This window comes from Salvelinus fontinalis, chromosome 2 (assembly GCF_029448725.1).
Source record: "Salvelinus fontinalis isolate EN_2023a chromosome 2, ASM2944872v1, whole genome shotgun sequence".
Taxonomy (NCBI): domain Eukaryota; kingdom Metazoa; phylum Chordata; class Actinopteri; order Salmoniformes; family Salmonidae; genus Salvelinus; species Salvelinus fontinalis.
Genome location: NC_074666.1, coordinates 72,965,600 through 72,991,860, shown reverse-complemented (window position 1 = coordinate 72,991,860; position 26,261 = coordinate 72,965,600). Strand labels below are relative to the sequence as shown.

Genomic DNA, 26,261 nt, shown 5'->3' with positions numbered 1-26,261 from the left:
TGCAGCACAGTCCATAATCTCTTAATGTAAAACACTGGCGAAGTATGCAGCACAGTCCATAATGTCTTAATGTAAAACACTGGTGTGTAATGGTAGTCTGGAGGTCACTTCAGGGTTAACATTATGGATTAATGAAGCACAGTGAGAGCTGTTAGAGGGGATGAAAGCCGATAAGGGGTTAGACAATCCTAGTTTTGGGCAACTGTAAAATGGCAGTCAAAGTGGTTATTGATTCCAATGAGAATTATTGAAGTGTCAAGTGCTGGAATTCAGGCAAACATAACTGTAACTACCTCTGTGTGCTAGCCCTTACAGTGGTTTCATTTAATAAACTGCACATACCAGCAGCTGTGGCTTTTGTGGCTCGAGTCAAGTCTGAGAAAAGCGGCTCACATCCCATGGTGTAGCACGTAACAGTTCTCCTCTGACACAATCCCTGGGTGAGGAGGAGTGTCTACTTTGACACGAGAGTGAAACATAACACTGAATCTGGGACACCATACTCGGGCACTTAGCAAGCGATCCCCGGAGCAGGGATCTGCAGACCGGATAAAAGAAGGAGGAACAGCGATGCAAGACAGAATTATCTCAGGACAAAAGCCATGTGTCTCCCGAAGAACATATTAATTTGCATCTCCATTTTGAGCCAATGCTGAGTAGGCTTATGGAACCCCAGCATGAAAATAGACTCAGCCGAGGCCCTTTGTCTAAACTGCTATATCCTTTTCAGTCTTAAAAAATATATACTTAAGTAGCAGGGCCCCATCATCAATTTGGGGGAGTAGTGAACTACATGTGGTTTAACTAGCAATTTAAATACATTTTTGCAGTAGCTTTGTGGTAGTTGACCTAAATTCAAATCTTGGTAGTGTTTTCAGTAGTTCATTACTCTGTTGCCATGTAGTGGTGTAGCTTACTACTGGAACTACACACAACTTTTTTTTTTGCAAAAATAAAATATTGGTGAAGTAGGCAAGAATTGCCTTTATTTTTCAGCATCAAACCTGCCTAATTCTCACTTGAAACACTTTTTGTGTGCCTAATTCCACATGTTTGAGTTTAATAGGCCAGAATACACATGCTGTTAACATCTGACTCCAGAGTGATATGTTCTTGCAATGTGTAGTCTGTGACATTTCAGATTCAGGTATGATAATTTTTCGCTAAGTAGTTTGGATGTCGTGAACTACTTTTTAAAAGTAGCTTTAAGGTTAGCTTTAGTGTAGTTTAACTTACAATAGTGTGAAGTAACTGGTAGCTCGTTAATTATATTTTCAGAGTAGCTTCCCCAACACTGCCCATCATCTATTTCAGTGCGTGTGTCAAAGACCATTTTGACCAATAATGAAAGCAATAAGGTCCCACTTTACAATGCAAAGGTCGCATACCATAGAAATAACATTATTGTACACATGTCAGCCAAGTATAATGACAGTAGTTATATATACTGTTACATAGAAGCGTGTACAATGGAGATTACTGTGTAGTCATAAAAAGCTATTGAAAGTCCATAATAGAATGTCTCCTTATTCAGTCATCCCTGCTTGTCTCGTTTCTATGAGATTTCTATAGATCTACCTCCATAATTCCTACCAATCACTACTGTATATTTGAAATTCAGACTGGATCTCCACCACTCAGAGAATGTAACTGAGGGCAAAGAATATGGCTTTAATAACACCTTCTCTATTATGTTCTCATGACATTTATATTGAACCTCTTTTTATTTTATCTAACTATTTAACATAACCTCTGTTTCCATAGTAACTCTGTCATCTTGGGTATCGATTTTATACAGAGAAAGGACTTTGATTCAACTCATAGTGCACCATGCAGCGTACTAGAGGTAAAGACCATTTCAGAACCTATGCTTAGGACATGTCACGTTCCTGACCTGTTTTCCTTTGTTTTGTATTCATTTTAGTTGGTCAGGGCGTGAGTTGGGTGGGTTTGTCTATGTTTGTATTTCTATGTGGGGTTTTGTGTTCGGCCTGGTATGATTCTCAATTAGAGACAGGTGTGTATTGTTTGTCTCTAATTGAGAGTCATACAAAGGCAGCCAGGGTTTCACTGGTGTTTTGTGGGTGTTTGTTTCCTGTGTCAGTGTTTGGACCACACAGGACTGTTTAAGGTTAGTCACGTTTGTTATTTTGTAGGTTTAAGTGTTTTCTTGTTGTTTCATTAAATCATGAACACTTACCTCTCCGCATCTTGGTCTGATCCATGCTCCTCCTCGTCTGAGGAGGAGAACTACATTGACTGCCTTAACAGGACAAATACAGTTTGAATCATTTTTGCAAGATATTCTTGTGAAGTAAAAACAGTGCAGGTACCCACCGTGGTTTGCTAGCATGGTGTGAACTGGGGTGTAATGGTTCTTGGACGTTCGGAGAGGTGTGTCTATGTCTTTGGGTGAACCCTCCAACGCTGCAATATTTTCATTCTCCTTATTTAGTCCTTGTTGCCTCAAAATGTCTGCAAGGGCTCTGCAAAAGAAATGTAAAAACACAGATGTAATTTTATCGTTTTCAGACTATACAAACAGAACCAGAAATACTTTCCTGTTTTCAATCACCGACAACCATTATTCTCAACATCCCCAGAAGGTCTACTTAATTTATTTTGTTACATACAGCTCCAATTGTGTTGGTGGCGCTCCAGAACAAGGCAGTGTAAAGTGTAATTACACCCAAGGTGGCCAATAGGCCAGGTTTCAATACTGAGCCACACTGAGTACAGATGGGCCTTTCCCCTCAGGCCAAGGGAAGACAGCTAAAACTATTCATCAATGTTCCTTGAAGAATGTTCTGCTAGAGCTATACGCCCCCACTACTAAGGTTTAAATGGGAATCTAACTCCTACCAAGTTACCAATTTAAGGGCTCTGCACAAAGCATCTTGCTATCACCATTTTTAACATTGGTCCCCATTGAAGCACAGTGGTGAGGATGGTGGACATATTGGTTTCTTCAAAGAGCTGAAAGGGTAATGTAACTGTGTCAAAGTCGACCTGAGTCAACTTCTTTCCATAACTCTCTGTGACTTTGGGAGCTATGTATTAATAGCCTTTCCCTTCTAGGATGGGCACACTTTAACCATATCCTTTTCACAGACTGAGGCGACCTGCTTTTCATCGCCCCAGTTGACTACTTTGTGTCTTGTATAGCAGGAACACGTTCACACAGTGGAGGAATAGAGGTGCTTTTTAAAAATATTGTGTTTGAAAACCCCAAAGTCTAGACCTGTCACAGTTTCCTCTCCTACAAAATCTCTTAGGTAAATCATGTTTCAATAGCACCAGTATATTCCTATGTATGGGAAGGGAAAAAACATCTATAAGAAATGGGAACGTATAAAATAATCTTCAAACGATACACCCGTCATCCATCGATGTAAAGTCGAAGTAAAGTAAATATTGTAAAGAGAAGTGAAAATAAATTGTAATTCCCTTTACTCTGCACTTGCAGCACATGACAGAGGATATAGTTCAGTCTTGTTGGTTATCAGAGGGACTTGCCTCCGCAGTGAAATGGGATTTTTTTCTTCTCTTTTTTTCTATTTTAACACATTTCTACATTGTCAAACATAAGGAAGCCTAGAATGTGTTTACAGATATGGCGACATGTTTGCAATTATTTCAGACTGAGACAGAGATTGAATTATTATGAGCATGTGGTGTAGATGTTCAACAAGTCTATCATCTGCATTCTAAATGGATTAGTTTAGTTTATTAGGATCCCATTAGCTACTGCACATGCAGCAGATACTCTTCCTGGGGTCCACATACAATGTACAAATACATGACAAAGTACAGAACAGTTATAGACAAGAAAAACATAAGATATTACATTAAATTAAAAATTAAAAATGCACATTAAATAAGAGTTATATATTTGAAAGAGACCAAGAGACAACAAAAATAGTATTTACATATTCATATTATTCATAGTATTCACATATTCATATTCTTATATACAATACATTAAATCTTTAGAAATAGGAGAGATGATGTGATACAACACATTTTTTTTGTCCGTTTCTTAAAGCTAAACTTACTTTTTGCCTGAGTAAGGTCTTTTGGCAGAGCATTCCACAATGACATGGCTCTAAACATACAGTAACTGAGCGATGCATTAAATCTGTCTCTGGTTTGGGTACTGTGAAGAAACCCATGGTGGCGTATCTGGTGGAGTATGTACAGTATGTCTGTTTGAAGTGTATGCATATAGATTATACAAGTGGTTAGGCATTTTCAACACACACACATTTCTTAAAAAGACTAGTAGAGAAGTAACACATTTCTCCTCAACCCTCAACCATGAAAGACTCATGCATGCTATTGATGTTAGTTCTGTGTGTACAGTTAAGGGCAAGGCTGCTTTGTTTTGTGCCAGCTGCAGCTTTACTAGGTCTTTCTTTGCTGCACCGGACCATTTACCAATTAAAATAGGTTCAAAAGCATTGGGGAGAAGAAAATGGAAACCAATGTGAATGTCTACTCCCCTTGGATCCTGAACTCCACAAAATGTTTGTCAAGCCATGATTCATGGCTGAATGAACATGTTAGAACAGTATTGCAGCATTGACCCTGCCTATCAGGTTGTCAGTAATCTTGGTTAATGCAGAACTAAAATCTTTTGTAATTTGGTCAGATGCTCGAGGACCAGTACCAATTAGGTATATGTAGTCTGTCTATGAGAGATTAGGTTGTCAGGAACACCAAAGAAATGAATATTCCCAATGTGAGCAGAGAGAAGGATATCACTGATATGCCAACCACTAATGGAGTAGAAGCAGACACTGGAGAGGAAATAAATCCATGTAGGTGTGCTTTACATACATTAATATTATACAAGAGACATCGCAGAGTCATACTATCTCACCTACCTCACCCAATCTGCTTTCTCTGCCCAATATTAGGGTAAAATCGCTCAAAAATGACATATTCAATCTCACTGCATGCAGGTCAATTTAGAAATCCCTTTTGAATGTATTGGAACTGACTCTCACTGGCATAACAAAACCGAATATGTACTCAATCTGAGAGTAGATACTTTTTTGCAACAGATCCATCTTATATTGCATCCAGGTTTGCTTTCGAGAAAGTGATCAATATAGACCACTCAAATCCCTGGCTTTGGCTTTCACTCGACATTTATTGTGCCTCCGTGAAGGTCACAGAAGAAACAACAAAGGTCTGCCAATGCCTTAGCATTCCCCTCACAATCCATCCACAGTCACTGAGATAAAACTCTGAATCACTTCACAGGGCTAAATACATTTAAACCATTGCCTAGTATATAGTTAATCCCATGTTCCAATACAGCTTTCTAGACAGGGTTATCAGCATGGATGTCTCAAGCCAGCCACAGAAGTTAATTTTTTCCCCCGGGAGAGATCATTATTACCAAATGTGCCAAGTGATTGTTGGAAATAAATCATTAAAAAAGCTACTGAATGTCCACTATGCAATGTCACCTCGTTTAGTCATCCCTACTCTGGCTGCATTTACACAGGCAGCCCAATTCTGATTTTACACTAATTGGTCTTTTGACCAGTCACATGAGATATTTTCACATTATATATTTTTTGAGCTGATCTGATTGGTCAAAAAACCAATTAGTACAAAAAAAATCTGAATTGGGCAGCATCTGTCTCATCTCTCTCACCACCACTCATACTGATGTGGTGGTGGCAGTGAGCATCTCCATTTGAAAGTATGCCCCATGGCTAGGATAGGAGAGCATTAAGGGTCCAGAAATCCTCACAGTCTCCTCAGTTCTGAGTACTGAGATGGAGGCACTGCTACAGCCTCAGAAGTCTAATACTCTTTAGTGGGATCAAAGTGAGTCGTTTGGTAGGTTGCATGAAATAGCTTTGACTAGAACTGTAGGAATACACTAGAGACAGACAGATATTGGTATCATATTTCTACTTGTACTGTCATCGTTGAAACTGTCAAGGTAATGGCTTGGCTTGCATTTAAGGATTGTATATTTGAATGTCTCTACGAGCAGAAAAATGTGTCTGAGAACATTATCTCTTAAACCAAAGACCTGTACTTGACACCATCTTTTGGTGTGACTATTAAATCAATAGCTATTGAGGTTGTAGACATAACCATGAATTTCCGAAAGGAAAAATGAATGGGGGGTACTTATCCAAGCCTTGTTCTCGTATCTATATTTTGTCAACAGAACTGTCCACCTGAAAGATTTCTCTTCAGAACCAGACGTTTAATAAACTGAGGGGAACAAAAAGGTTTCCTTTCTAATGCTTTGATATGCATTGTTCAGCTAGGAGTCAATGACATTTGACAAGCTGAAGTATGGACTTCTAACAACAGTGTGAGTGTGACTCATCTAACAGCAGAAGTATTAATGGAGAAAACAGGTGCTGAGGTTAATGGATGTTGTGGGAGACAGATCTATGGTTGTAGATCCCTGTCATGAGAAGATGACAGTTAGTGTCATCCTTGGAGCTTACCCCATACTGAACATCTGGCCACCGCTACAGTTCAAGTTGCATTTAACTCCAGACAAAGGTCTTCCAGTCTGCTAGACCAGCCACTATATCCACTAGGTTTGTGGTACAAATGATCTCTAGTGGAGAAATATACATTTTCTATCTTGGGTTGATGCCATGGGAGGGGCTTGCTTAAGAATGGGTACAAATGAATACTGCATTGAGTCTGAGAACAATCAATCTGAATTCCACTCACTGCCTTGATTTTATGGAGCCAGCAGGTAACGAGGGTACAGAAGCCAGTCCTAGCAAGGCACAATTAGCCTCACATGGGCTTTAATCAAGATCTTAGCTTTGGCTGAACAGGTAGACAACCCCCTCTGCTATGGGCTAATAGACACCAGACCACCATTAGACAACCACAATGATTGGCTAACCACATGTGGTTTCTCCACCCAAATCATCTCTTTGGGTACTGTCTTGTTATAGCTTTTCTTGCAAGGCATAGGTATACTACTCACATACAACACCGTGAGTGAATGAGATAGTTGCTGGCTTAATCTGCAAAATTCATCATGGCGGGTTGATGTCAGAGCACAAAATCCCTAACATACTCTTCCACTTCAGAAGGTTAACAGTCTTTCAATTCAGACTACAGTACATTAGTTACCCTCCTAGCTCTAGGAAGTGCTTAACAATATAGTCAAGGCTTCTAATGTGTCATGGAAAAAATCACCAGCTTCAATAATTGCGGAGGCAATTTGTTATTTTCAGCACCTATCCAAATACTTGGAAATTGTTGGACTGCATAGTGCCTGATTATAAGGATTGTTGGTACAGTATGCATTCATAGGGACATAATATAATGAATACATTGAGACATTGATTCCTCAGCAGTTAGATGTATTCCACTATAATGTGTTTAGCTCATACTTTCCCAATAGCAGTCCATCCATGGGTCATTATCACGTAAGATACAAAGCCAATCAAAAGAAGGGAGAGTGACATCTGTACAGTATGTCCTCTGGGTTGTTAGCAGTGAAGCAACCCAACCTTGCTCCTAGCCTGAATGTTATACTGTGACCATGAATGTGATGCCTATTCTTTGACAGAGCCATTCAATTCCACACCTGCCTCATGGAGGTTTGTTTGTGCTGCTGATGAAAACGGAACAATACTTTAGTTGACAAGAGACATTTAATGTTCCAATGTATGGTGGTGGTTGTGGTGGTGTTTGTAGTGGTAGTGGTAGTAGTGGTGTTGGTAGTGGTGAATCGGGTTGACTGTCAGTTGGGGGATTGTGTATATCTGCATAAGAGAGGTATTTGAAAAGGAGTTGATTGTAATGATCAGTTTCCCCTTGCATAATGGCTTGCAGGTGGTGTAACATTTATTTTTCAGAGAGGAATGAAATTGAGCATCATTGTGAATTATGGCTTCATCCCTATTCAAAAGTTGAGCATATAGCTGCACACCTGTGATGGTCAGATTTATATGCATCATTGTGATGAAGTACTCATGATTTAGTCTATTCACAAATCTAATTTAACTTGCTATACCCACTGTACACATTTTTACTGCCATCAGCAGACTTTTCATGTCTGTGAAAACTGAAGTTGGTGTTTCTTAACAGTGAGCGCACACACACACACACACACACACACACACACACACACACACACACACAGAGGAAAAAAGTGGCCCCCATAATAAATTACTATTTCTTAACCTGAATGTCAGGGTGACTTACCTATGGACATTCATTTCCTGAGGGGGCTTGGTTGCTTTGTCGTAGGCAACTTTTGCAGAAACTCCGATGAGTATGATAAAAGCTATGACACCACAGGTGATGTATACCGTTGTGTTAGTCTGATCCAAGTCAGGGTCGTAAGTGTCACCTGTTGGTGCCGGGGAGGGAGGCTGCGTTTTGATCCAATCTGGGGTGTTATAATTTGTGCAAGTTTTCTGTTCTATGCGTTTCCCTTTTTCTGCACAGCAATAGCGCAGGAAACAACTTCCACAACAGTAGCGGTGCTCGGTGTTGTTGCACTCGAACACTTTATCGTACGCTCCGCTCACGTCATAGTAGCCCAGACACGTGTCATGGGTAGCGATCGAAGGTGCCTGGACCTGAGTGTTTCGCCGCGGAACCGCAGTAGGCGCCTCCGTGCCGTTCACCTCCTTCATCTTCTGATTCCGCTTTGGAGCGTTTTTCTTCTTGTTGGCTGTAGCCGCGCACAGTACATTCAGCGGGTCCAAGTAAATTAAAAGAAGCAGAAGATGCTGTATCCCCATGATTTGAGGTTGTATGTCTTTGCTGATCCGATCGTTTGCCCCCCACTTTTTTTAGTTGTATGCTTTCTCTCCTCACACGAAGACCTCTGCTTCTTTACCTAGCCGTGCTCCTGCCACTGACCCAGTCTTGCGGCTGTCCACAGGGGTTCATTTCCGAAGCCCTTTTCCAACTGTCCACTGCTGAGAGTGTCATGCTCTGGTTGAGGGAAGGACGCTTCTTGCACCAATCAATTGCAGTCGGACGACCGTGTCACACATTGTGCAGCATCCTCCGAATATAAGTGGAGTTCTGTGGTCATCGGGGGACTTTTGGTTGGAGGAAGTGTCATTTGGATTCAGCTTGAGAAATGGGCTGAAGAATCCCCTCCGGCTGTCTCCGACAATGCCATCTACCATAAGTATATCTTTATTAGCAAAGCTCTAAATCTTGTGCAGTTGAACGCTGATTGTGTTCTGTAGAAAAAGCAGGAGAGAAAGACAGAGGATTCAGTAAATTCCTATTGTAAAAAAATACTTTGTTAAAATTAAAAAAAGGACCAAACATTTTGCATAAGAAAAATAACATAACAATCTGCACAAAATTAAATCTAATTTTATGAATTGCGTATCACTGCCAATTTAACAGACGCATATGAACACGCGTAAAACAATTCCGCTCAGTCAAAGAAACGTTCCCTCGCAGACGCGCAAACTGTTTCAGCACCATGGACAGCGCAACCCAGCGCGGACACTATGCGGATATATCTTTTGTGTAGTTCTTGGTGCTATGCTTTCTATTTTTGAATGTCCACTTCAAAGTTATAACGCAGACAACTAAAAAGTCTTAACTCATTTTCCAGAGAAATAGCCTAACATATTCAATGCTGGTAGTTCCCCCCCTCTTTTCTTGTACGAAGTTTACTTTCCTCCAGCTCTATTCATGGAGAGAAGAAGACGAATCTAACGAAACTTTTGTACAAACAAGACAACCAAAATCACACAGCAACTTAACAGATAAGCACTTACCCGTTGATGGTCTCCGGCAACTGGGTGTCTCGACTCTGCCACAGACTGAACCAAAGTACCCCAGCTCCGCGTGAGACCCCGCTCTGCTCCGACCCGACTCCATTCCTCACTCCCCCCTCCACATGAGCGCGTCTACGTCACCAATACAGGTACCTCAGTTAATTAGAAAACGGCCCCTGACAGCAGTGTGCTCGGTCATGCCTACAGGCTGCACTCAATAATCTGGACCATTCTAGAACTGCATTAGAGCTTTCTCTTTCAGAGTGCGACGTTGGTGGTGTAAATCTTCGCTCTACTGCACAATGCTGCGTTCACTCATACCATGTAACAGCAGCATGTTGCAATTGTTGGTGCTTCTATATAGTTGGCTTTTATTATGCCCTATTATGCGAGAGATTGGGAATGATCTGCTTTAGGTAATACAATAACATGCCACAATATGCTGGTAATACACAGTTTAACATGCCATGATAGCAGAGTTTGTCTCCAGGCTATTGAAATGTTCCGTTCTGGTGTTCAGAAAAGTGGCTATATTTCCTAAGACATTGATATCTAATCTGAAATGTGGCTCGTTGGAGAGACACCATACATTACAACGGAAAGCAGTTGGTTAATATTCAGTGAAAAAGCTGCATTAAAGCTAACACACTTACTTATAGGAGGCTCCAGAAACCGCAGTAGCCTAATTTTGAATGAAAGGCACTGCATCATGTTCAACCTCCATGTAATTTTGGATGAGGCAGTGGAGACTGAAAAAGAACAATGGCCTACATAATTGACTTCAGCCCCTAGTTCAGTGGAGTTTCCTGGGAGACCTTGTGCAATCTAAATCTAACAATCCCTATCGTTTCAGACAACTCTACATTCTTGATGTACTTTCCCCCCTCATTTTTCATTTTACAGGTTTGTGTACTTTCAGTTGTGTTTGACCCATATTACAGTATGAGTATAAGGCTATGATGAGCTACTATTACTCAGTAAGTTACTTTGTGGCCCATGGTTGAATGAGGTATCCTTTTTTAAATTTGTCCACACGTTGAGTTGCATGTTGAAAACAGCGAGGCCTTTGAAATGAAATCCATAAACTCCACGCTGCCCTGACAGTGTTCAGAAGCTAATATGACACGGAGGCAAGAAAAGGGCACAGGGCTTTTGAGAAATGTGTTTCTTCACTGGATGCTATGGATGGCAGCATTTGCAAATTAGCCCCCCGACTCTCTGTCAGTCAAAATGACACATCAGATGTCATATCGAGCACAAAGGGAAGAAGGATTGTCCATTAATGTTTAACAGCTTAGGACGGAGAAAGCTAGCCTCAGCAAAAAGCATTGACAGGTAACGACTGGGTCGACATTGGCTCAGGAATAATGAGACCATTCCTCAGAAGAATGTAATCATTAGGGTTCCAACCTGGGAATTCTGCTCTTTTGTTTTCTCCCAATTAAGTGGAATGAGCAACATCTTGAAACAACAACTAATTGGAAACAATACTGTCTAATGTTATGTTTTCTCCAAACAGAAGACTAAGTGACAATAATGAGGTGTCATTGTTATGACATCATGAATATGCCCCACCTACTGTACCACATCTGTTTGCTGTGTCTAAAAACCTGCTCTTTCAATCAGGGACTGTACGGGGATCTTGTTTGGGCTTCAGCTCAGAGCATAACCAAAATGTCTGCCCCAGTTCTTATGCAAAACAGAGTAGTGTGTAATGTTGAAATGTTTGGGTACGTTTGAGTTAATGGAACTGTCAAAAAACGTTTCATCAAAAAAGCAAATACTATTTAAAAAATGAATTGTTTAAGGCATTTGTATAAGATTTTATAAGATTTGAATTCCTAGAAGTACCATCAGCCCACATCCAAGTATTCCAAAGTCCTAAAATCATTGAGTCTGGAAGGGTTATGCTAAATCTACATGAATGTCCTCTGAGATGTAGAAGTAAACCCAGTTCAAACTATCAATACACCTTTCAATTTAATGAGAACATATGTAATGGCACCCTATCTCCTTCATTTTGACAGGCCCAAGCCATCTCCTATCAAGAGCAGATAGGCATGGGGAAATTAGTCGATGTTATCAAAGCTGATGTTATCAAAGTTAGTCATTCGGGGCATACTAGGCAGCTTCTGTGTGGCCTAATCCTTATCTCCAATTTCAGAGTGAAGCCAGAACGGCATAGTTGTTACTGACTTCAAACACTTCTGCCGTATCTATATGGTTGCTTTCATGCCGTTTTTCGGGAAATGCACCGGCACATAGTAAAGAACCACAACATGGTCCAGTGGGATGTGTCAAAGAAAGTTTGGACCCATGTGGCATGTGGAGAGAAAGTGAGCATGGAGGGACGGAGGGAGAGTGTTATGGTTAGAGAGAGGAGGAGGAGGAGGCGGTTCTGGCCTGTGTCTGTTCCACCACACCATGCTATCAGAGAGAGACAGAGTAAAGAGAAACAGCAGCCAGTCTGGGGAAAATTAGAGCAAAGCTGTAGCAGCACTGCCTCTCTCTCCCTCTTTCGCTTTATCAGCCCCAGCAAAGCTGCACAACCAGCACTGACTGAGGCAACTGCTGCTGCTGCTGGCACGCTCAGACCATGAAAGGAGTGGCTCTCTGTGTGGTGTGCTGTTAGCGGTTAACGCCAGCAAAACCTTATCTCCCTCCAACACGTCAGTGCTCTGTGATTCAGAGGAAAGGCATAGTAGAAGGGTCGGTTAAACTTCCATGTGAACTGATTTGTTACTTACTTGACGTGACACTGTGTGATGTAGTTCACTATTTGGGTATTGAACATCATGATAAGTCCAGGACACAGTTAATGGAGACATAACAACACAGTCGAGGTGGACATATTGGATGTGGACATGTCGACCTTTCAGGTAAAAAACAAATCTGTAATGGTAAAACACATAAGAGTTTATCTGCACACATGGTGGAACCTCAGTGTAGCAAAACACACTGAAAGGAAACAAAATATGTGAGTGTAAAAAGCAATAGTAAAATAGAAACAACCCCCCAGACAGTAATAGAGGAGGGTGGGGGGACAGAGGACAGGCAGCACTGTGTGTCACAGTTGCTTTTGGATGAACAAACGTGCATTTCTGGGAAGGCATCATGGCAGCTAAGATTGGTTGTTGTATGGAAGAAAACACTGTTTTAATAACTCCCCCACTGTAGGGAAAGACAATTCTACACTAACCTGGTCCTTCACTAACTGAGACTGACATTCCATTACCTCCAGCACAAGTAGGCTACAGACACACGAACACAGTGAAAATGTATACAGGACCATTATGAGTGTTCTCTTTTTATCATTCTGAACAACATTAAGAGAACAGATATACAATTTTCTTCTGCCGTGATAACATTATGTTTCCTTAATTGCCGCTTAATGTGGTTCATGATAAATGAGTAGCTATAAGCACATTGGTATACACAGCTGTTATAGAAAAGTGTAATGAGGACAATAGCACAAAATGACCAGTGCTGATGATCGCCACGGGTCATGTTTAATGCCCATCATTACGGCATTCGTCTTTACGATGTCATCTTTATAAATGACCGTGGTCAATACTTTTGAGAAGTAACTGTGAGGGACTCTGTCAGAGCCGTGTGTATAGGTGGCAGGGAAGTCAGGCGCAGGAGAGTTAAACTGAGTGTAAATGGAGCCTTTTAATAAATGTCCACTTAACAATGCTCCAAACACGAAAATGTACATACATAAAATAAACATGGGTACGAGGACCCGTCGCGCACCTATACACCAATAAACAACAGTTGACATAAAACAATCCCTAACAAAGACATGAGGGGAAACAGAGGGTTAAATACACAAGAGGTAATGGATGGGATTGAAAACAGGTGTGTGGGAAGACAAGACAAAAGCAATGGAAAATGAAAAATGGATCGATGATGGCTAGAAGACCGGTGACGTCGACCGCCGAACACCGCCCGAACAAGGAGAGGCAACGACTTCGGCAGAAGTCGTGACAGACTCTTTCAGCATTTTTTGGAATCCTGGGTGGTTTGTACTGAGATTGTTGCCAGACTTTCCTTGGGAAAAGCTTGACAGCGTCTGTGGAAGTTGGAGGATTACTATTGCTTGTCTCTCCCTGTTGTGGCGGCCTGGCTTTCCAGTGGTGGAGACTATGCCGCACCAGTAAACACAGCACAGAGCTTGGATAGCATGCACTAGGTTCCTTTATTCCTGCAGCAGCCAATCAATAGTAGCCTCACAACCAGGGTTGTCTCACTACCAGGGTTGTGCTGGGCCTGGATGTTTGTAGAGTAAGGTAAGCCGCTAAGCAGAACGTGGAGAACAAGAAATCTGTTCCAATCTCCTCTTACACAGTTGCCCGGGCTTGGCTGCCCTCTCTGTGGTGTGGAACGTGGGCAGTCTCAAATTGGCATTCGGTAAACATTCAGTACAACTCATTTCCTGTTTCTCCTTCCCACAGCTTGACACCCCCTGAGACGGGTTGTTAAATTGTAGCTGCATACCAACAGCTTCCTCTGAATCAATTACCATTTGGACGTAAATGTCACAGCTTTGGAATTACATCACAAACTGTCGCTGGACCAGGATTGAGAGGAAACCGATGCCTAGTGGAAAGAGAGTCTCTGGGGGAATTTGCACACAGTTTAACATGCATGAAACTGTATACATCAAATTACCTTAGCACTTGGAGCGACAGTAACCATGACCAGCCCTGGCAGTTCCTTAGATTTTATGTACTTATCAAAACCTTACAAAAGACACTGCATTTGTATGTGAATAATTAATGGTGTAGTGACAAGTGACGAGTGAGGCTATAGGCAACCATGAAGGTAAAGCTTTTTTTTTCTTCAAATAAACATTTTTATAAAAATTAGGGCCAAAGGGAATTTCATAAGATACGCGATAGTCAGTGAATTGAAGAAAATGAAGTTAACTGATTGAAATGCCAATGGTTATTGTAAGGAGGTGTTGAAGTAAGATAGTTTAGAGGGTTGTACAGCTTAACCAAGCAGCTACAGTAGTATGACTAGGAATAGGCCTGTTCCCATAGTGGCCATACCCTCTCATGTATTCTCAATATATTGTTCTTGGGCTCTGGATTTTTAACTGACCGTTTTTTTTTCAATGTCTGCGGCAGTAGCAAAACAGATCTTTGAAACTTCAATGATTCATGTAATGGGCATCTTGTCATGACGTGGTTCATATGAAAGAGTAGTTATCTGTTAATCCTGAACTACCAGCTATTCTTATATCCCAGTCTCTCTCTCTCTCTCTCTTCCTCTAACTCTTTCGCTCCCTCTCCCTCAGATCACAAGGCATTATTAAGTAGCTTCTGCAAAATGCATCTGGCGGAGTTTTAAAAGTGCTACTTAAGACAGACAGTGGATGAGGTGAATAGTAGGGAAGGAGAGAGAGAGAGCACATCCTCTCTGGTCTAATGTAGCTTTCACACATACCATTTGCTGAGTTTGATTTGATTTGATTTGAAGTCCTGATCAGATCAGAGGTCATTTGTAAGTTATTTTTACCCAACTTGCCTGCATTAGTTCCACACTACAAAATGTGTAAAAACTAGCACATTTTTCAGGGTAAATCTGATCTGAAATGACTCAACCAATTAAACCAGGTGTGAGAGATACCTTAGTCCCACAGCCTCAATGTGACTCTCTCCACACAAGTCTTCATCCCACACTAACCTGTCAATGCCAAGTTTCCAACTACCCAATTTCTTTCAGAGACTGCTGTTCCTAAATGATACTGAGAGGCTCTGTTTCATTCCGGCCCTTCGAGAGAATCCTGCTCCTTGTGTTTAGTGTGTGTTTGTCTGTGTGTGCCCTGCTGTGTGTTGGCAATGTAAAATGTCCTATCAAGATGGCCAGAAGATCATGCAGGCTCTGGCCTACAGGGACCAGGCGGACCCAGCAGGGGTGCAGGGGCACACTGACAAAGTCGCAGAGTACACAGCACACATACAGTAAGTCATTGGAATAGAGCCAAGTAACAAACTGTTTTTGTGGCATCCAAATTTAATTATGGCACATGCCTTCAGGATCTCATAGAAGCCTCTCCTCTCCTTTTCTTGTTATTGTTTTTAAATCGAATCATACTTTTGTTTCAATATCTTTCAAAGAAAATGGTATGTTATCTGCCAATTACAAGTGCTGTATTGTGCCGTGAAAAACGTTGGTTTAAAGAAGAAAATTCTCATATCATAAGACTTGAGAAAAATACGGCGAATAGTGAAGAGTTGACAGAAACAAGATATACTAGAGAGCTGTTAGATTATGCATATTATATGAATGATACCTTCTAGCGTCAGATCAGGAATGAAATGTGGTTTGTCAGTTCCTAGAAGCTACTAGAGAAACAGATACAGCAGGCTACATACTGTACTGTAGATGCAACTTAATATTTGTAGATGTAGATACTGTAGATGTGACTTTATATTTGTATATGTAGATACTGTAGATGTGACTTTATATTTGTAGATGTAGATACTGTAGATGTGACTTTATATTTGTATATCTAGATACTGTAGATGTGACTTTATATTTGTATATCTAGATACTGTAGATGTGACTTTATATTTGTATATGTAGATACTGTAGATGTGACTTTATATTTGTATATCTAGATACTGTAGATGTGACTTTATCTTTGTATATCTAGATACTGTAGATGTGACTTTATATTTGTAGATGTAGATACTGTAGATGTGACTTTATATTTGGAGATGTAGATACTGTAGATGTGACTTTATATTTGTATATCTAGATACTGTAGATGTGACTTTATATTTGGAGATGTAGATACTGTAGATGTGACTTTATATTTGTAGATGTAGATACTGTAGATGTGACTTTATATTTGTAGATGTAGATACTGTAGAAGTGACTTTATATTTGTAGATGTAGATACTGTAGAAGTGACTTTATATTTGTAGATGTAGATACTCTTGATGTGATTTTATATTTGTAGATGTAGATGTGACTGTATTTGTAGATGTAGATTTGACTTTATATTTGTAGATGTAGATACTGTAGATGTGACTTTATATTTGTAGATGTAGATACTGTAGATGTGGCTTTGTATTTTGAGATGTAGATGTGACTTTATATTTGTATATCTAGATACTGTAGATGTGACTTTATATTTGGAGATGGAGATGTGACTTTATATTTCTAGATGTAGATACTGTAGATGTGACTTTATATTTGTAGATGTAGATACTGTAGAAGTGACTTTATATTTGTAGATGTAGATACCATAGCCGTGACTATATTTGTAGATGTAGATACTGTTGATGTGACTTTATATTTGAAGATGTAGATACCGTAGATGTGACTTTATATTTGTAGATGTAGATACTGTAGATGTGACTTTATATTTGCAGATGTAGATACCATAGCCTTGACTATATTTGTAGATGTAGATACTGTTGATGTGACTTTATATTTGAAGATGTAGATACCGTAGATGTGACTTTATATTTGTAGATGTAGATGTGACTTTATATTTGTAGATACTGTAAATGTGACTTTATATTTGCAGATGTAGATACCATAGCTGAGACTTTATATTTATAGATGTAGATACTGTTGATGTGACTTTATATTTGGAGATGTAGATGTGACTTTATATGTGTATATCTAGATACTGTAGATGTGACTTTATATTTGTATATCTAGATACTGTAGATGTGACTTTATATTTGGAGATGGAGATGTGACTTTATATTTCTAGATGTAGATACTGTAGATGTGACTTTATATTTGTAGATGTAGATACTGTAGAAGTGACTTTATATTTGCAGATGTAGATACCATAGCCGTGACTATATTTGTAGATGTAGATACTGTTGATGTGACTTTATATTTGTAGATGTAGATACCGTAGATGTGACTTTATATTTGTAGATGTAGATACTGTAGATGTGACTTTATATTTGCAGATGTAGATACCATAGCCTTGACTATATTTGTAGATGTAGATACTGTTGATGTGACTTTATATTTGTAGATGTAGATACCGTAGATGTGACTTTATATTTGTAGATGTAGATGTGACTTTATATTTGTAGATACTGTAGATGTGACTTTATATTTGCAGATGTAGATACCATAGCTGAGACTTTATATTTGTAGATGTAGATACTGTTGATGTGACTTTATATTTGGAGATGTAGATGTGACTTTATATGTGTATATCTAGATACTGTAGATGTGACTTTATATTTGTATATCTAGATACTGTAGATGTGACTTTATATTTGGAGATGTAGATACTGTAGATGTGACTTTATATTTGTATATCTAGATACTGTAGATGTGACTTTATATTTGGAGATGTAGATACTGTAGATGGGACTTTATATTTGTAGATGTAGATACTGTAGATGTGACTTTATATTTGGAGATGTAGATGTGACATTATGTTTGTATATCTAGATACTGTAGATGTGACTTTATATTTGTATATCTAGATACTGTAGATGTGACTTTATATTTGGAGATGTAGATACTGTAGATGTGACTTTATATTTGGAGATGTAGATACTGTAGATGTGACTTTATATTTGTAGATGTAGATACTGTAGATGTGACTTTATATTTGGAGATGTAGATGTGACATTGTATATGTATATCTAGATACTGTAGATGTGACTTTATATTTGGAGATGTAGATGTGACTTTATATTTGGAGATGTAGATACTGTAGATGTGACTTTATATTTGTAGATGTAGATACTGTAGAAGTGACTTTATATGTCACGCCCTGACCTTAGTATTCTTTGTTTTCTTTATTATTTTGGTTACGTCAGGGTGTGACATGGGTGATATATGTTTTTGCTCTGTCTAGGGTTTTTGTATTGTTTATGGGGTTGTAACCAGTCTAGGGTTTTTTGTATGTCTATGGTTGCCTAGATTGGTTCTCAATTAGAGGCAGCTGTTTATCGTTGTCTCTGATTGGGAACCATATTTAGGCAGCCATATTCCTTGAGTATTTGGTGGGTGATTATCTATGTCTATGTTTAGTTGCTTGTGTCAGCACTATTAGTATATAGCTTCACGTTCGTTTTGTTGTTTTTGTATAGTTCGTCCTGTGTTCTTTCTTGATTAAAGAAGCTGCATTCTAATCACGCTGCGCTTTGGTCTCATCGCTATAACGAACGTGACAGAATCACCCACCAACCAAGGACCAAGCAGCGTGATATCGGCAGCAGCAGAAATCTCAGGACTCATGGACATGGGAGGAGATTCTGGACGGAAAGGGACCCTGGGCACAGGCTGGGGAATATCGCCGCCCCAAGGCAGAGCTGGAGGCAGCGAAAGCTGAGCGGAGTTGGTATGAGGAGGCAGCACGGCAGCGCAGCTGGGACGAGAGGCAGCCCCAAAAATGTATTGGGGGGGGGGGGGGGGGGTGGTGGCACACAGTGTGGCTAAGTCAGGTAGGAGACCTGAGCCAACTCCCCGTGCTTACCGTGGAGAGAGAGTGACCGGGCAGGCACCGTGTTACGCGGTGAAGCGCACAGTGTCCCCAGTGTGCATACGTAGCCCGGTGCGCTACATTGCAGCTCCTCGTATCGGCCGGGCTAGAGTGGGCATCGAGCCAGGAGTAATGATGCTGGCTCAGCTCATCTGGTCTCCAGTGCGTCTCCTCGGTCCGTGTTATATGGCACCAGCCCTACGCACTGTGTCTCCCGTGGGTTTACACAGCCCAGTGCGTCCTGTGCCTGCGCCCCGCAAGTGCTGGGCTAAAATCAACATCCAGCCAGGAGGGGTTGTTCAGGCTCTTAGTTCGAGACCCCCAGTGCGCCTCCACGGACCGGTCTATCCTCTGCCTCCTCCAAGGACCAGGCCTCCAGTAGATCTCTCCAGCCTGGTGAGTACTGTGCCTGTTCTAAGAACCAAGTCTCCTGTGTGTCCCTCCTCCAGTCCGGACCCTCCAGAGCCGCCCGTCTGTCCTGAGCTGCCAGAGCCGCCCGTCAGTCAGGAGCTGCCTGAGCCGCCCGTCAGTCAGGAGCTGCCTGAGCCGCCCGTCAGTCAGGAGCTGCCTGAGCCGCCCGTCAGTCAGGAGCTGCCTGAGCCGCCCGTGAGTCAGGAGCTGCCTGAGCCACTTTATATTTGTAGATGTGACTTCATATTTGTAGATGTATATACTGTAGATGTGACTGTACATTTGATGGCTACAGCCCATAATGATTTCACAACGATTGATGTGTTCATTTCCTTCTCTCCCTGTGATGGTGGGAGTGATGGAGGAAAATGTGAACTCCCCTTCATTCTGTCCATCTAATGGGCCTGGCCCACCTGACAGGCAGGCTTTATCACCCCCATCACTCCACTTAATCAAATGTGCCAGCTTAGGAGTTCCTTTAATCAGCCCAATTAGGCACTAAGACCATGCCATTCTAGGGGAAAGTTTCTCAGCCCGGGAAACTTTCAAGCTTTCTCTTGAAGTATGTGGTTCATTGACAGGCTCACTGAAGCCCAGCGGTCTTGGCTTGATCCGCTTCAGTCTTTTCTTTGCTCCCATGTCACTACTTTCTCCATTTATCTGCACTAGTAGTTAAAGCACTGACAGACTTCAATCACACAGCCTGTTTGAAACCTGTGAGACCTTTCGAGAGCTAGATATTTTCTGATTGCAAAACTTGAACTGCGTGACAAACTGTATTTTCACATGACAGTAATTTTCATGTAGTTGCAATGTGTTTACAAACGATATGTTGTTGGTTAGGTTTTGCTGGCTATGCTATATGGAAGTTGTTGGAAGGTTGTCTACTACAGGCAAGACAAAATAGAAGAAAATGGTGTCTGGGTAAAGAGGAAATATCCTGAGAGTAAACCTCACATTCTTCAAATGTTTACTTTCAAATAAATTACTGATCAAGGAACCATAGCAACAGGTCTTTCTTTCACTTCTTTTACTTTTTAATAGTTTTTGACATTTGAAATTTCTGAAACATGTTTAATCTCAATATAATTATCTTAAATACAGGAGCATTATCCATCATTGTCAGTTGTAATAACCTCCTTATAAATCAATGTCATATGAAAAAGATCATCAAGGGGGGGTCCTGTGTTGTATGGAATGGAGAAATGACATCAAAACACACAGGCCCAACAGCCAGATGCAGTGATTGTACATGAGTCTTAATAAGGGCAGGTATCTCCACTCAGACAGCTCCAGGCACAGGACACAGAACTGACAGGTGCATCAACAACTCTATCCCCATGGATGACTGAGCTCTACACACAAGCTGTTCCTATATCCAATGCACTGTTGAATCTGTTGAATGGTGTGGTCATAGTTCATATAGAGATGAGGGAGATCACTGTATTGCTACTGTAGGAAATTATTCTTTTAAGAAGATAAAAATAGATCTATGAATTAATTTGGCATGTAGAGAGCACTGTATTGCATCATTGGTTAAACCATAAAATGCTGAGAGGTTTTGGCTCCAACATGGTTGTGACTGAGTACATCCACGCAAGTGTAATAGTGTATTGACACAGAATCAACCTGTGCCAGACAGTCAGTAAAGTTATCCCCCAGTTTAAATGCAGAAGGCCCATAGTAAAACAACCCCATGGCCAGCTGTTTCTAAGGCTCTAATAATGGAGACTCTCTAAACTACTGACGAAAGATATGATGTTCCCACAATGAATGAAAGATAATTAGCCAGAAAAGTAAAAAGGAAGAGAGGGGGGTTCATTTGAAACTAATTGAATTTGGGTCTAATCACACTAAAGGATTAGAATGGATGGTTATCAGATGCTGGTAAGGAAATAATTTTCAATATTTCACTAGCATCTATTATTCAGAATAGTTGAAGTTGAGGACAGGATGAGACAAGATAGAACAGAGTGAATGGTCAAGACTGCTTTCAACTTCAAGATCTCAAACTTTCAAAGTGAAAATATGGACTTAATTGTTAACATTTTAACAAGGTAGATATGAGTTCACAGACATAGCAGCAAGGTGCTATATTGCCCCATTCATCTCTATTACTGTTAAAATCTATTTAAAACTTTTTTTAAAGTATTTTTTCTATTTAATAAGCTCATTTTATTTGATGTTCCTTTCAAAATGTGAATTTGGGTTGCCATAATCCCTTAGACTTGGTATGAAATCAATATGCAGTATTTTAAGTGCTAAATCTTGTCAGCTAGTGAGAATCCCAATGGGGTTTTCTGTTTCATCAGGTGCAGTCGCTTCCTTTCTCCGACCTGGAGTACCTGGGCACAGATACCATGAATACAGTCTTTCTCTAAAGGGGAGTGTTCTTCTGCCAGGTTGTAGGTCCTCTGCCAAAATGGATTCCATGACTAGTCTTATACAGAATTAACCCCTGTTAAATACAGCAAGTCTCTTGACAAGCTAAGAAATTAAAAATAACTAAGTTCACAATTTTTTTACAAGATATGATGGCCACATCAGAAGTCAACAAATGCCGTTTTTGCCTTCGTCTGTCATTAGAAGGTTGGCACCATAGAAAGCTGTGGCAGTGCCAGTGTAGGGGGATGGTGTGTGTGCCCCAGAAAATCAAATGTGTGTTCCCACTCTGGATCTGGTGTCCTCCCCACCAACACTGTGCTGGTGAGAGTCTATGAACTGGGTCACAGCTGCACAGAGTGGCACCATGGCACATTTCTCATTGCTCTAAATGGGGACTATCTGAGGGCTGGGTGAAAACAAGCGTGCTTGTTAAACTCTCTCTTCCCCCCCTTACAAGTGAGATGAGAAGAGCAAGAAGGCTGTGCAATAAATCATTAATCCACCGCAGGGGAGGCATCTCACTCTCTTTTCATGTAAGGTACACAATGAAGCTGATGGCACTGAAGCTGCTCTCCCAGGCACCTCGACATGGCACACTGGAAGAAGAGGGAGGGACGAAAAAGAATGTAGACAAAAAAGTATATATAAATAAATCACACAATATCTGGGTTTCTTCACCAGGCTCCTCCGCTGTTCTGGGAATTGGCCAAGGATAAAGGCTGCATCGTGGGTAAGTTCCCCAGGAACATCCCCAGGAATCATCAACAAAGACAGGAATCTTGGGGATCCTATTGAAGAAAGTCACTCACACCCCTGCCTCTGTCACTGAGAAGCCCCAGATGGATGGCTCTCACTGATGATTCGCATTTAGAGTAAAGACACTGTGGGTTTCTTCTACTTACTACAACTACAATATTTACTGAGAAGACAATGCAGATAAAGAAACAGGTCTATATGGCTGCGTTTAGACAGGCAGCCCAATTCTGATCTTGTTTCCACCAACTGGTCTTTTCATAAATCACATCAAATATTTTAACATCAGATCTTTTTCAGAGCTGACTGGATTGGTCAAAAGACCAATTAGTGAAAAAAAGAGCAAAATTGCCTGTCTAAATGCAGCCTACATGACTCAATCAAAGGAGAACCCTTTGAAGAACCATTTTGGGTTCCATGTAGGACCCTTTCCACAGAGGGTTCTAAATGGAACCGCAAAGGGTTTATGTATAACCAGAAAGGGTTCTCCATGGAACAAAAAAAGGTTCTCCTAAGGCGACAGCCAAAGAACCCTTTTGGAACCATTTTCTCTAAGAGTGTACCTTTTAGGTTACATTAAGAACAGAATGACGTGGGGCAGCTGTGAGGGGAAAGATGTAACAAGGCAGTTAAATGAATAATGAATTACCGTACACAGTACACACACTTATATTTGTGTGCTTGTGTTAGTGAATGTTTGGTACCCATTAAAGATTAAGGCTATATAACATTATTTATAATACAATATTGAGGTATCACCAGTCACTGTGAAAATGGAATATAGATTAAGAGAAAGTTCAGGTAGAGGTGGTCATTTTCTAGTCACTGGAAAGAGTTGAACTTTTTTAACAAGAAAAATGCATTTACAGAGACCACTGATTATCATCAAGACAAAATCTCATGTACTTCTAATATCTAAATGACTTAATCAAACCAGGACTTAATGCTTTGAGGGATTTATACAATAGCTTCAAGAAGAGTATTCATTTGGTCTCTTTGCATTCAGCTCAAGATTATCTTTGAAACCAAGTTAGTTGTTGGAGATAAAACAGGAATACTTGAATTCCCTGGTCTCTTCACTACAGTACTGTTGGTACATTAGAGCCCTGGTCCCTTCACTACAGTACTGTTGGCACATCAGAGCCCTGGTCCCTTCACTACAGTACTGTTGGTACATTAGAGCCCTGGTCCCTTCACTGCAGTACTGTTGGTACATCAGAGCCCTGGTCCCTTCACTACAGTACTGTTGGTACATCAGAGCCCTGGTCCCTTCACTACAGTACTGTTGGTACATCAGAGCCCTGGTCCCTTTACTACAGTTATGTTGGGACATTGGAGCTTTCCCCTTGTCCTCCTTCCTGACAGCATGCACCAGACAAAAATTAGCATGACTATGACCCTCTTTCTCTTCGTATGTGCTGTGGCTTTCATATTGTGTTACTGTTACAGAAGAAAGGAGAAATATAGCAATCACACACACACACACACAGACACATGCGCACGCAAGCACGCACGCACGCACGCACACACAGACACACGCGCACAAAGACACACACGCACACACACATACACACTGGTGTTGCGCATAGAACAAATGGTTCCCGGAAAGAGTCAACCAGCTTGCTTGTTTTTTTATTGCTTTTTAAATTTTTAGGGGGTAGATCAGCTTTAATATTGCAGATAGATTGTAGCTTCCATCAATGTCTGCGTCACTTCCAATCCCCCATATATTTTTGGGAAATATATATACAGTTGAAGTCGGAAGTTTACATACAACTTAGCCAAATACATTTAAACTCAGTTTTTCACAATTCCTGACATTTAATCCTAGTAAAAGGAAAAAAATGAAATAGTAAAAATAAATAAAAACCCTTGAATGAGTAGGTGTGTCCAAACTTTTGACTGGTACTGTATGTATCTGTATGTTTGTGTCCATATGTACAGTTAGAATTCCGAAGGTTACACACACTTAGGTTTGAGTCATTAAAACTCGTTTTTCAACCACTCCACAAATTTCTTGTTCACAAACTATAGTTTTGGCAACTCGGTTAGGACATCTACTTTGTGCATGACAAGTCATTTTTCCAACAATTGTATACAGACAGATTATTTCACTTATAATTCACTGTATCACAATTCCAGTGGGTCAGAAGTTTACATACACTAAGTTGACTGTGCCTTTAAACAGCTTGGAAAATTCCAGAAAATTATGTTATGGCTTTAGAAGCTTCTGATAGGCTAATTGACATCATTTGAGTCAATTGAAAGTGTACCTGTGGATGTATTTCATGGCCTATCTTCAAACTAAGTGACTCTTTGCTTGATATCATGAGAAAATCAAAAGAAATCAGCCAAGACCTCAGAAAAATAATTGTAGAACTCAACAAGTCTGGTTCATCCATGGGAGCTATTTTCAAATGCCTGAAGGTACCATGTTCATCTGTACAAACAATAGTACGCAAGTATAAACATCATGGGACCACGCAGCCGTCATACTGCTCAGGAAGGAGACGCGTTCTGTCTCCTAGAGAATAACGTACCTTGGTGCGAAAAGTGCAAATCAATCCCAGAACAACAGCAAAGGACCTTGTGAATATGCTGAAGGAAACAGGTACAAAGTATTTATATCCACAGTAACATAAGATAACCTGAAAGGCCGCTCGGCAAGGAAGAAGCCACTGCTCCAAAACCACCATAAAAAAAAACAGACTATGGTTTGCAACTGCACATGGGGACAAAGATCGTACTTTTTAGAGAAATGTCCTCTGGTCTGATGAAACAAAAATACTGTGTAGTTTTGACCAATCAACAGATCAATGTAATAGTTATAATATAAACCTTAGCAAGAAATTGAATATTATAATTTGTGAATTTAAACATGCACGTCTCGCAATATTTGCATATTTTCACTGCAGAATTATTTAGGTTATGGAGATGCAAAAAAGTATTTTTTTTTAATTCTCATTGGGGTTAAATTATTAAATAATTTGGGCACACGTGTCACGCCCTGGCCTTAGTATTATTGGTTTTCTTTATTATTTTAGTTAGGTCAGGGTGTGACATGGGTAATGTTTATGTTTTGTTTGTTTTGGGTGTTTATTTGGTAAAGGGGTTATGGGGTGTAGTATATGGTTTTGTGTTGAGTGTAGATGTTTAGCATTGTCTATGGTGGTTAGTTATCTAGGAGAGTCTATGGTTGCCTGAATGAGTTCCCAATTAGAGACAGCTGATTTCGGTTGTCTCTGATTGGGAGCCTTATTTAGGGTAGCCATGGGCTCTCATTGGTTGTGGGTAATTGTCTATGTAAACGTTTGTAGCCTGTGTGTGCACGACGTTAGTAGCTTCACGGTCGTTTTCTTGTTTTGTATAGTGTGTCAGTGTTTTGTTTCGTTTCTTGCCTTCTTCATAATAAAAGGAAGATGGCTTATTTTCCAACTGCTGCGTTTTGGTCCGTTAACCTGTTG

The 26,261-nt window shown here is 40.5% G+C and overlaps 1 protein-coding gene across 5 annotated transcripts in view; it reads right to left on the bottom strand.

Moving 5' to 3' along the window:
• The window catches only part of LOC129825265 (protein shisa-6-like), a 65,208-nt gene extending 55,207 nt beyond the window's left edge, over positions 1–10,001 (bottom strand). For 2 of the 5 annotated variants that reach the window (XM_055885221.1, XM_055885250.1), the window contains exons 1-3: positions 9,765–9,999; positions 8,215–9,212; positions 2,338–2,486 (exon numbers count right to left, since the gene is read on the bottom strand). In XM_055885221.1, the coding sequence (XP_055741196.1) occupies positions 2,338–2,486; positions 8,215–8,759 (694 nt within the window). In that variant the 5' untranslated portion in view covers positions 8,760–9,212; positions 9,765–9,999. Of the gene's footprint in view, positions 1–2,337; positions 2,487–8,214; positions 9,213–9,764 lie in introns of all 5 variants that reach the window. The other 3 variants (XM_055885259.1, XM_055885230.1, XM_055885239.1) reach the window with 3 other exon arrangements.
• Between the last annotated feature and the right edge of the window lie 16,260 nt (positions 10,002–26,261).